At 41.8% G+C, this 12,500-nt stretch overlaps 2 protein-coding genes across 6 annotated transcripts in view; both read left to right on the top strand.

Moving 5' to 3' along the window:
- The window catches only part of LOC118938160 (thrombospondin type-1 domain-containing protein 4), a 130,847-nt gene extending 125,235 nt beyond the window's left edge, over positions 1–5,612 (top strand). For both annotated transcript variants that reach the window (XM_090190670.1, XM_090190666.1), the window contains exons 16-17: positions 1–92; positions 3,261–5,612. The exon at positions 1–92 is cut by the window's left edge and continues 56 nt beyond it. In XM_090190670.1, the coding sequence (XP_090046796.1) occupies positions 1–92; positions 3,261–3,391 (223 nt within the window). In that variant the 3' untranslated portion in view covers positions 3,392–5,612. The remainder of the gene's footprint in view (positions 93–3,260) is intronic.
- A 1,083-nt stretch (positions 5,613–6,695) lies between these two features.
- Positions 6,696–12,500, top strand: part of LOC110519442 (CUGBP Elav-like family member 3) — a 66,882-nt gene continuing 61,077 nt past the window's right edge. For 3 of the 4 annotated variants that reach the window (XR_016490838.1, XM_036939920.2, XM_036939888.2), the window contains exons 1-3: positions 6,696–7,690; positions 7,911–7,938; positions 8,242–8,488. Coding sequence is in view for 3 of the 4 variants with exons in the window: in XM_036939920.2 (XP_036795815.1) it covers positions 8,344–8,488 (145 nt within the window). In the remaining variant the exon portion in view is untranslated. The remainder of the gene's footprint in view (positions 7,691–7,910; positions 7,939–8,241; positions 8,489–12,500) is intronic. The other variant, XM_036939905.2, reaches the window with a different exon arrangement.

The raw sequence follows: 12,500 nt of genomic DNA, 5'->3' as shown, positions 1-12,500 counted from the left end.
TGACAAACAGCACAGCCCAGAATGCTCCCCTACAGACAAACCTGACCAGGAGCAGCTCTGCAATACCATACCCTGCAGTCCACAGGTCGCAGGTGTGTGTGTGTGTGTGTGTGTGTGTGTGTGTGTGTGTGTGTGTGTGTGTGTGTGTGTGTGTGTGTGTGTGTGTGTGTGTGTGTGTGTGTGTGTGTGTGTGTGTACTGTATGTTTACAGTGCCTTCAGAAACTACTTTTTCCACATGTGGTGTTACAAAGTACACTTTTTTTATCAATAATCTACACAAAATAAATAATAATAATTGTATATATGGAAAATAAAACACTAATATGTCTTGATTAGATAAGTATTCAACCCCCTGTGTCAATACATGTTGGAATCACCTTTGGCAGTGATTACAGCTGTGAGTCTTTCTGGGTAAGTCTCTTAAGAGCTTTGCACAACTGGATTGTACAATATTTGCCCATTTATTCTTAAAACAATTATTCAAGCTCTATCAAGTCGGTTGTTGATCATTGCTAGACAGCCATTTTCAAATCTTGCCATAGATTTTCAAACCGATTTAAGTCAAAACTGTAACTAGGCCACTCAGGAACATTCAGTATCGTCTTGGTAAGCAACTCCAGTGTATATTTGGCCTTGAAAGGTATATATTTTTCCTGAATTCATCTCCTAGTGTCTGGTGGAAAAGCAGACTGAACCAGATTTTTTTTTAAGATTTTGCCTGTGCTTAGCTCTATTTGGTTTATTTTTATCCTAAAAAAACTCCTGAGGCCTTGCCGATGACAAGCATACCCATAACATGATGCAGCTACCAACATGATTGAATATATGGAGAGTGGTACTCAATTATGTGTTGTGTTGAATTTGCCCAAAACATATCTTTGCCACATTTTTTGCAGAATTACTTTAGTGCCTTATTGTAAACAGAATGTATATTTTTTGCAGTATTACTTTAGTGCCTTATTGTAAACAGAATGTATATTTTTTGCAGTATTACTTTAGTGCCTTATTGTAAACAGAATGTATATTTTTTGCAGTATTACTTTAGTGCCTTATTGTAAACAGAATGTATATTTTTTGCAGTATTACTTTAGTGCCTTATTGTAAACAGAATGTATATTTTTAGCAGTATTACTTTAGTGCCTTATTGTAAACAGAATGTATATTTTTTGCAGTATTACTTTAGTGCCTTATTGTAAACAGAATGTATATTTTTTGCAGTATTACTTTAGTGCCTTATTGTAAACAGAATGTATATTTTTTGCAGTATTACTTTAGTGCCTTATTGTAAACAGAATGTATATTTTTTCTTTCTGTACAGGCTTCCTTCTTTTCACATTTATGTTAGTATTTTGGAGTAATTACAATGTTGTTGCTCCATCCTCAGTTTTCTCCTATCATAGCCATTAAACTGTTTTAATGTCACCACTGGCCTCATGGTGAAATCCCTGAGCGGTTTCCTTCCTCTCCAGCAACTGAGTTAGGAAGGATGCCTGTATCTTTGTAGTGACTGGGTGTATTGATACACCATCCAAAGTGTAATTAATAACTTCACCATGCTCAAAGGGTTAGTCAAGTCTGCTTGATTGTTTTTACCCATCTACCAATCGGTGCCCTTTGTGAACCATTGGAAAACCTCCCTGGTCTTTGTGGTTGAATCTGTACTTTAAATTCATTGCTTGACTGAGGGACCTTACAGATAAATGTATATGTGGGGTACAGAGATGAGGTAGTCATTTAAAAATCATGTTAAACACTATTATTGCACACAGAGTGAGTCCATGCAACTTATTATGTAACATGTTAAGCACATTTTTACTCCTGAACTTATTTAGGCTTACCATAACAAAGGTTGAATACTTATTGACTCAAGACATTTCAGCTTTTCATTTTGATTTGTAAACATTTGTAAAAACATAATTCCACTTTGACATTATGGGGTATTGTGTGTTGATTAGTGACACACAATCTCAATTGAATCCATTTTAAATTCAGGCTGTAACAACAAAATGTGGAAAAAGTTAAGGGGTGTGAATACTATATGAAGGCACTGTGTGTGATGCTTGTGAGATTTGAAATCTAACCCTTTCTTTCTTTCTCCCTCTCACCTCTCCCCCTCTCTTCCTCCCCTCCACTCTCCCCTCTCCTCCTCTTCCCTCTCCCCCTCTCTTTCTCCCCTCCACTTTTCCATCTCCCCTCTCTTTCTCCCCTCCCATCTTCCCTCTCCCTCTCCTCCTCTCCCCTCTCTTCCTCCCTCCACTCTTCCCTCTCCTCCTCTTCCCTCTCCCCCTCTCTTCCTCCCCTCCACTCTTCCCTCTCCCCTCTCCTCCTCTTCCTCTCTCCCTCTCTTCTCTCCCCTCCACTCTTCCCTCTCCCCTCTCCTCTCTCCCCTCTCTTCCTCCCCTTCACTCTTCCTCTCCCCTCTCCTCCTCTCCCCCTCTCTTCCTCCCCTCCACTCTTCCCTCTCCTCCTCTCCCCTCTCCTCCTCTTCCATCTCCCCCTCTCTTCTTCCTCTCCTCCTCTTCCCTCTCCTCCCATCCACTCTCCCCCTCTCTTCCTCCCCTCCACTCTTCCCTCTCTTCCACTCTTCCCTCTCCCCTCTCCTCCTCTTCCCTCTCCCCTCTCCTCCTCCCCTCCACTCTTCCCTCTCTCCTCTCCTCCTCTTCCCTCTCCCCCTCTCTTCCTCCCCTCCACTCTTCCCTCCCCCCTCTCTTCCTCTTCCCTCTCCCCCTCTCTTCCTCCCCTCCACTTTCCCTCTCTTCCACTCTTCCCTCTCCCCTCTCCTCCTCTTCCCTCTCCCCCTCTCCTCCTCCCCTCCACTCTTCCCTCTCTCCTCTTCCCTCTCCCCCTCTCTTCCTCCCCTCCACTCCCCTATCCCCCTCTCCTCCTCTTCACTCTCCTCCCCTCCACTCTTCCCTCCTCCTCCCCTCCACTCTTCCCTCTCTCCTCTCCTCGTCTTTCCTCCCCTCTCTTCCTCCCCTCCACTCTTCCCTCTCCCCCTCTCTTCCTCTTCCCTCTCCCTCTCTTCCTCCCCTCCACTGTTCCCTCTCTCCTCTCCTCCTCTTCTCTCTCCCCCTCTCTTCCTCCCCTTCACTCTTCCCTCTCCCCTCTCTTCCTCTTCCCTTTCCCCCTCTCTTCATCCCCTCCACTCTTCCTCTCCTCTCCCTCTCCTCTCCTCTTCCCTCTCCTCCTCTCCTCTCCTCTCCTCTCCTCTGCTCTGCTCTGCTCTGCTCTGCTCTGCTCTCCTCTACTCTCTCTGTAGATGAGAACTGCAGGGACCTGCGTCATAACTGTGTGATGGTGGTTCAGGCCAGACTGTGTGTCTACTCCTACTACAAGACTGCCTGCTGCGCCTCATGTACCCAGAGTGCTCAGCGGGCCAAGAGGCACTGACCAGCCAATAACAGGCTTCCAGCCGAGATCAGCCAGGGGTCAGGGTTTCAGGGGTTAGAAGTCAAAGCGCAGGTTACCATAGAAATGATCAGACCATAGAAATGGAGTGGATATATTACCACATAAAGTGGTGATTGAATTGTGTTCTGGGCCAGATGTACAGCCGTTATAGAGGGGATGTTTTGGAGAGTGATTTACTTTGTTACTAACTACATTTCTTACATTTTGTGGGTTATCTGCATATGCAAAAAATGTGCCAATAACATTGTACAGAGCTCCATAATATGGAACATATCTGATTTCTATGTCCACTCTTTCTGTTTCTATGGCTGAGAGATTCTGTGGATGATGTATGTACACCCAGGACCTGGGTCCAGAGCTCTGTCCCAGTAGCCAAACTTGCATACCACTTAGTGTGAGGTAAAGTATTGTCCATGCTAGTATGGATAGATGGGACCCAGAAGGTATAACCCAATAGCAGTGTAAGTCTATGATGTATGTTTTCTATGTTTGTGTTCTATATGCCAAAAAACTATTTTAAATGTCTCCTCAGTGTTTATACAGCATCATCAACATTTGGTGAAAACATACCAAAATGTAAAATGGTGGCCTAGTACAAGTGACCTGTTTTTAAAGGACATTAGTGGAGAGATGTCCATAACCTGAGAACGCCCCCAATCTGAAAACAAGCAGGGGTAGAATGAAACGACTGTATGGTCTATTGGTGACTGTCCAGGTATCCAACCTGTGCCCTCACGACTGTTAGCCCACTGAACTAAAGCCAAGGCATTACCCCTGAGAGCTAATACCAGTATTCAGGCCTCAGCCAAGGTTACACCCAACCACCTCTGCTACATACAGAAAATATACCACTACCTGAGACATTTGTATCATCTGACCCATCAATATGTTCAAGAATGGCAGGTATTGAAATAACATTGTATTCATTTATGTATTCATTTTCAGAAATGCATTTGCCACAATATGCTGAAGAGCAAGCTGTGTCTGAAAGGTCCAACTCAGCTGTTTTTATCTCAATATCAAATCCTTTCTGGGTAACAATGAAGTACCCTACTGTGACTGTTTTCAATTCAAATGGTCAAAAACAAACAAAATTACTTCTTAGCAAAGAGACATTTCTCAAGCAAGAATTTAGCTAGGAAACTGAAAACTACTGTAGCTGTTATTGGCAGAGAGGTTTGAAACTATTTCTCTTTTTGGTCTCTTAACTAACTGGTGATGTCACCATGCAGACCAAAACTTCATCCCACCAAAACAGGGAGAACTTTCAGGCGGTCTTTTCAAACAGCTCTTATACTAAAATGCATTATCATCATTTTCACAATTTCACAGTATTATTATATAAAACACAGGATAATCACGTTTTTGAGTGCACTGGGCCTTTAACTCCCAAAGGAGCAAGTAACATCTCCCTGACTAATTTGTGTTTTTACTGAAAATGTTTAAAAAGGTTCTGTCTTGGACTTAAACAAAGCTCTTTTTAACAGATATTGCCCCTATGCCTTGACATAGTTGTAAAATGTTACTGTATGTTACGTCTACAGCATACAGACACACACACACACACACACTCCACAGGTGAACGATGTGTATATTTGTCAGTCAATATTACATTTGTATGTCTATATTTCTGTGTGAACATATACTTAATATACATATACATAAATATCTCCTATATTGTGGTATGATTTGAATTTTAGGCATACTGTACATGTTAACTGTATGCATATATTCATATAAAGTATTCATATTTTTCAGTTATCATATTAAGAAGAACAAATTATATTTTGCTACCCTTAGATGGTGTGTGTTGTGTGTGTGTGTTTGTCTTCCTGTCTCTGTGAAGTTGCCTATTTGTGTTTATTTGTGTGAGTATGCAGCCCTGGGTGTATTCTTGTATGAGTCTATCTGTGAATGTCATTTTCATGTTTTAAATCGTTTTTAGTAGAAACAAAAAGTTTTATATTAAAAAGTCTGAAAAAAAGGATAGTAATTTATCTATTATAAAAAAATACATGTAATTTATTTTTTTTCTTAAGAGGAGCTGTAGCAAATTCCCTTTGTTGCTACCGTGTCAGAGTTTATGATCAGAAGTTATTGCGTAGAAGTATATGGATTTTGTATTATTTTGAAAAAGGCAAACGAGTGTGTGGAAATGCTATCACAAACTTAATTTGAAATAAAAACTGAAACCAGAAAATAGTGCACTTTTCTTTCCCCCAATTAGCAGGCCTAGATGTCCACTGAGACCTACAGTACATTGTAATTAAGTAGACCTTCATATCCTCAACAGTGGCCTAGTGGCCGTATTGTGTGCTTGTAAAGCTGTAGCCAACTTGTCTTCCCTTGTTCAGAATAGACTAGGTTGTGTTGTGATAATAACTCAAGCAAACTTAATATGACTTGGATCTAACGTTTCCTCTACGAAACAAACGACACCATTATGTGTTTAAATGCTAACCTGACGATAAATCCGGATCTATAGGGGGCAATTTCGCCCTATTCTAGCCCTAGGCCTACTCCACAGACGACAGAGAAACCGAAAAGCCCCAGTTCTGACACCACCATGAAAGAGGCCCGAACATCAGTTCCTCATGCATGCTCGTGCCGTTGCCTACAGCTACGCTCAGTGGGTGATACGGTGTAGATCCCCGTGGTAGGCCGCGCGTGCCGTCCAGCGGCTTGTGCCTGGTAAAGACCCCACGTGTGTGAACTGACGATATATAACGGTGGGAGCAGTAGGCGGGGAGAGGGGGGCATGAGGTGGTGGGAGGCAGATGGTGACCTTTCAGAGTAAATTACCCCGAACTCTCTGAATCCTCTCCTCAAGCGCAAGGAGGGTGGCAGAAGAAGAAAACAAACACACACCGGAAAGAGACCAAAGAGAACCCCACAAGCAATAAATATGAGTTAAAAAGCTTCATAGTTTGATGAAGGTTGTAAATATCTTGGTTCAGGACCACGGACAGATGAGGTCTGCTGTGCCTGTATCAGAGCGGTGAGGATCCCTCCCTCACTAGGCTGAAACGACGGTGTATTATTGTAGGTTAACCCATACTGTTAGATCAGTGTAGTCTGTAGCATAGGCCTATCCTCTTCTCTATTTTCGCTTTCTCCCCTTTCTCTCGCACATTAGGCTAGCCTATTTGTGTACATTATGGATATGATTACGAATTTAGCGTTTGTTCAACACGCAGAAGAGAACTGATTAGGGCAACCTCAAGGCTGGCGTGTGTGTGTTGTGTGCGCAGCTGTAGTCATGACGCCGCTCGCGCGCGCTGGTAGTATGGCAGGCTTCAGCACCACGGCCAGAGCTCGCGGGCAGAACAATAGGCAGCACGGCGTTCCAGAACTTCAGGCACCGTCCACGAGCACTCACACACTGGACACTAACGTAGACATAGTCAAAGAGCTTGTTTGAAAACGCTTATACAAATTGTCGACTAATCCTGGTTTTGATAACTGAAATAGCTGTCCATATATATTCCACAGTGTTCCCTATATGCTACTTTCAGGGCTAAAAGGTGTAGGCTACGTCTACGAAAGATAAAATGGGTTCTCTTTTTAAGGTTGGAGTAGAGTTTTTGACGGTCCCTGCCTTTTACGTCACAGCCTGTCCACCGCTCGAGGGAGAGGGGGGAGGGAGGGCAGGATAGAGAGAGAGGGAGACACCGGTAGACGACGTCAAACGCTACGGTAGCCTATACACTGAGGGAAAAGAGGGGTAGCGCGGGAGGGAAACGTTAGATATTAATAAGTATATTTTAATATATGTGTTAGCCTTTAAATGTTTATATAAATGGACTGCTGGATTTATCAATAGCTGGCTGCTGTAGAAATAGTTTTAAAGAATATAGCCTTGTAGCCTAATAATTGCAGAAATTTGACTATTCTAACAGGCAGGGCAGTACTCAGAGAGTGACTGACTGGCTTTACCGGATTTGCCAAGAGTCGTGACGAGAGGATAGAGCAAATAACCGATCACCGAGGCACCGGGTTGGGGATATGTGATCTGATGATCGCTTGCCAAGACGTGAGACCTTAACGGGAGCAGCAACTCCACTGATCTGTTACGGATTCGAAACCGGGAGAGGGAGCGATTGGCACAAAGAGCGGAGAACGAATCGCATTGAGTCTACTATTCCCGGAGGGAGGATAACAGGAGACGCGCACTGAAGACAACAACGCCACGGTAAAACGTGGTTAAAATAAACAAAATCATCTCAAATTACTCTCGGGATTATTTTACAACGTGGAGTGAAGGATCTCTTGAAATCGGTAGGATTTTTAAGACCAAAGCTCCATATTGTGTTTTTGTGAGCATGTGTTTTATGTGTATTTTGTGTGTATGTTGAGCCGGGGCGGACAAAGAGATGAGCCCCCATACGTTGACATCCAATGAGTGTATGTAACCTACAGCTGGCCAAACAAAGAAACCGCTCACAGCCGCTCTACAGCGCTCATCTACGGTCTAAACCATATATTTTCCTTTCCCCAGGGGCTCCGAACACCCTCACGTCCTAAAGGTAATATATCACTTTTATTGATATTTAATTTTAATTTCTGTTTTATTGCAATTTATATGTCTTAATTATTTTTTGATTGGCTGTTCATAATTTGCATAATTGTTTTTATGAGAGGCGCAATTGCCATTGTCTGTGTCAATAGGCTAATATTGTAAAGATATGAGAATTCATCCAAAAATATTGATTTGGTTTTATTCAATTAATCAATGATTATCCTATATTGTGAAAAAAATTAAATAACACATTTACATATCTTGTTTTTATGTCCATCTCCTTTTCCTTCTCTCCTCCAACACCCTCCAGCTCTGGTCGCTCCTCTCCAGAGGACCGACTCTGCTCGCACTCACCCCGCTCTTCTCACCTCGAACCCCGCAGAGCGCCTGTCGTTCTCCCCGCTGTCTCCCGATGAAGGAAGCCGACGCGATCAAGCTGTTCGTGGGGCAGATTCCTCGGAATCTAGAGGAGAAGGACCTCAAACCGATCTTTGAACAGTTCGGGAAGATCTACGAGCTGACGGTGATAAAGGACAAATACACCGGCATGCACAAAGGTAGGCGAATAATGGGAACCCAGCCACCTGTAGAAATAATTCTGGACACAAATAGGCGTTTGGGCTAGACTACTCACTGGCAGACACACACACACACAACACACACACACACACACACACACACACACACACACACACACACACACACACACACACACACACACACACACACACACACACACACACACACAGCTACAGGAGGTTGATAGTAATGCTGGTCTAGGTTGATAGTAATGCTGGTGTAGGTTGATAGTAATGCTGGTGTAGGTTGATAGTAATGCTGGTGTAGGTTGATAATAATGCTGGTCTAGGTTGATAGTCATGCTGGTCTAGGTTGATAGTAATGTTGGTGTAGGTTGATAGTAATGCTGGTTTAGGTTGATAGTAATGCTGGTGTAGGTTGATAGTAATGCTGGTGTAGGTTGATAGTAATGTTGGTGTAGGTTGATAGTAATGCTGGTTTAGGTTGATAGTAATGCTGGTTTAGGTTGATAGTAATGCTGGTGTAGGTTGATAGTAATGCTGGTCTAGGTTGATAGTAATACTGGTGTAGGTTGATAGTAATGTTGGTGTAGGTTGATAGTAATGCTGGTTTAGGTTGATAGTAATGCTGGTGTAGGTTGATAGTAATGCTGGTGTAGGTTGATAGTAATGCTGGTTTAGGTTGATAGTAATGCTGGTGTAGGTTGATAGTAATGCTGGTGTAGGTTGATAGTCATGCTGGTTTAGGTTGATAGTAATGCTGGTCTAGGTTGATAGTAATGTTGGTGTAGGTTTATAGTAATGCTGGTGTAGGTTGATAGTAATGCTGGTGTAGGTTGATAGTAATGCTGGTCTAGGTTGATAGTAATGCTGGTCTAGGTTGATAGTAATGCTGGTCTAGGTTGATAGTAATGCTGGTCTAGGTTGATAGTAATGCTGGTCTAGGTTGATAGTAATGCTGGTGTAGGTTGATAGTAAAGCTGGTCTAGGTTGATAGTAATGTTGGTGTAGGTTGATAGTAATGCTGGTGTAGGTTGATAGTAAAGCTGGTCTAGGTTGATAGTAATGTTGGTGTAGGTTGATAGTAATGCTGGTCTAGGTCGATAGTAATGCTGGTTTAGGTCGATAGTAATGCTGGTCTAGGTTGATAGTAATGCTGGTGTAGGTTGATAGTAATGCTGGTCTAGGTCGATAGTAATGCTGGTTTAGGTTGATAGTAATGCTGGTCTAGGTTGATAGTAATGCTGGTGTAGGTTGATAGTAATGCTGGTCTAGGTTGATAGTCGTGCTTGTTTAGGTTGATAGTAATGCTGGTGTAGGTTGATAGTAATGCTGGTTTAGGTTGATAGTAATGCTGGTCTAGGTTGATAGTAATGCTGGTGTAGGTTGATAGTAATGCTGGTGTAGGTTGATAGTAATGCTGGTTTAGGTTGATAGTAATGCTGGTGTAGGTTGATAGTAATGCTGGTTTAGGTTGATAGTAATGCTGGTCTAGGTTGATAGTAATGCTGGTGTAGGTTGATAGTAATGCTGGTTTAGGTTGATAGTAATGCTGGTGTAGGTTGATAGTAATGCTGGTTTAGGTTGATAGTAATGCTGGTCTAGGTTGATAGTAATGCTGGTGTAGGTTGATAGTAATGCTGGTCTAGGTTGATAGTAATGTTGGTGTAGGTTGATAGTAATGCTGGTCTAGGTCGATAGTAATGCTGGTTTAGGTTGATAGTCGTGCTTGTTTAGGTTGATAGTAATGCTGGTGTAGGTTGATAGTCGTGCTTGTTTAGGTTGATAGTAATGCTGGTGTAGGTTGATAGTAATGCTGGTGTAGGTTGATAGTAATGCTGGTTTAGGTTGATAGTAATGCTGGTCTAGGTTGATAGTAATGCTGGTGTAGGTTGATAGTAATGTTGGTGTAGGTTGATAGTAATGCTGGTGTAGGTTGATAGTATTGTTGGTGTAGGTTGATAGTAATGCTGGTTTAGGTTGATAGTAATGCTGGTCTAGGTTGATAGTAATGCTGGTGTAGGTTGATAGTAATGCTGGTGTAGGTTGATAGTAATGCTGGTTTAGGTTGATAGTAATGCTCGTCTAGGTTGATAGTAATGCTGGTGTAGGTTGATAGTAATGTTGGTGTAGGTTGATAGTAATGCTGATTTAGGTTGATAGTAATGCTGGTTTAGGTTGATAGTAATGCTGGTCTAGGTTGATAGTAATGTTGGTGTAGGTTGATAGTAATGCTGGTCCAGGTTGATAGTAATGCTAGTTTAGGTTGATAGTAATGCTTGTTTAGGTTGATAGTGATGCTGGTGTAGGTTGATAGTAATGTTGGTGTAGGTTGATAGTAATGCTGGTCTAGGTTGATAGTAATGCTGGTCTAGGTTGATAGTAATGCTGGTGTAGGTTGATAGTAATGCTGGTCTAGGTTGATAGTAATGCTGGTGTAGGTTGATAGTAATGCTGGTCTAGGTTGATAGTCATGCTGGTTTAGGTTGATAGTAATGCTGGTCTAGGTTGATAGTAATGTTGGTGTAGGTTTATAGTAATGCTGGTGTAGGTTGATAGTAATGCTGGTCTAGGTTGATAGTAATGTTGGTGTAGGTTGATAGTAATGCTGGTCCAGGTTGATAGTAATGCTAGTTTAGGTTGATAGTAATGCTTGTTTAGGTTGATAGTGATGCTGGTGTAGGTTGATAGTAATGTTGGTGTAGGTTGATAGTAATGCTGGTCTAGGTTGATAGTAATGCTGGTGTAGGTTGATAGTAATGCTGGTGTAGGTTGATAGTAATGCTGGTCTAGGTTGATAGTAATGCTGGTGTAGGTTGATAGTAATGCTGGTCTAGGTTGATAGTCATGCTGGTTTAGGTTGATAGTAATGCTGGTCTAGGTTGATAGTAATGTTGGTGTAGGTTTATAGTAATGCTGGTGTAGGTTGATAGTAATGCTGATCTAGGTTGATAGTAATGCTGGTGTAGGTTGATAGTAATGCTGGTTTAGGTTTATAGTAATGCTGGTGTAGGTTGATAGTAATGCTGGTTTAGGTTGATAGTAATGCTGGTGTAGGTTGATAGTCATGCTGATCTAGGTTGATAGTAATGCTGGTGTAGGTTGATATTAATGCTGGTCTAGGTTGATAGTAATGCTGATGTAGTAGCACTATCATTGATGTAAACACTTCCACAGTAGAGTAGGCTGTCTGTTTAGCATGTGTTTGATGGTGGGTCACCATGGAAACACTGTCACTTATCACCGTCTCCTGATCACATACAGTACCAGTCAAAAGTTTGGACACATCTACTCATTCAAGAGTTTTTCTTTAATTTACAATTTTCTACATTTTAGAATAATAGTAAAGACATTAAAACTATGAAATAACACAAATGGAATCATGTATTAACCAAAAAAGTGTTAAACAAATCAAAATATATTTTATATTTGAGTTTCTTCAAAGTAGACACCCTTTGCCTTAATGACAGCTTTGCACACTCTTGGTATTATCTCAACCAGCTTCATGAGGTAGTCACCTGGAATACATTTCAATTAACCGTGCCTTGTTAAAAGTTCATTTGTGGAATTTATTTCCTTCTTAATGTGTTTGAGCCAATCAGTTGTGTTGTGACAAGGTAGGGATGGTATACAGAAGATAATCCTATTTGGTAAAAGACCAAGTCCATATTATGGCAAGAACAGCTCAAATAAGCAAAGAGAAACAACATTCTATCATTACTTGAAGACATGAAGGTCAGTCAATCCAGAAAATTTCAAGAACTTTGAAAGTTTCTTCAAGTGCAGTCGCAAAAACCATCAAGCGCTATGATGAAACTGGCTCTCATGAGGACCACCACAGGAAAGAAAGACCCAGAGTTACCTCTGCTGCAGAGGATAAGTTCATTAGAGTTACCAGCCACAGAAATTGCAGCCCAAATAAATGCTTCACAGAATTCAAGCAACAGACACATCTCAACATCAACTGTTCAGAGGAGACTGTGTGAATCAGGCCTTCATGGTCGAATTTCTGCAAAGAAACTACTACTAA

The sequence above is a fragment of the Oncorhynchus mykiss genome, chromosome 2, assembly GCF_057628025.1.
Source record: "Oncorhynchus mykiss isolate SJ-2025 chromosome 2, ASM5762802v1, whole genome shotgun sequence".
Taxonomy (NCBI): Eukaryota; Metazoa; Chordata; class Actinopteri; order Salmoniformes; family Salmonidae; genus Oncorhynchus; species Oncorhynchus mykiss.
Note: the sequence above shows the minus strand (reverse complement) of the source record. Positions and strands in the feature narration are given on the sequence as shown.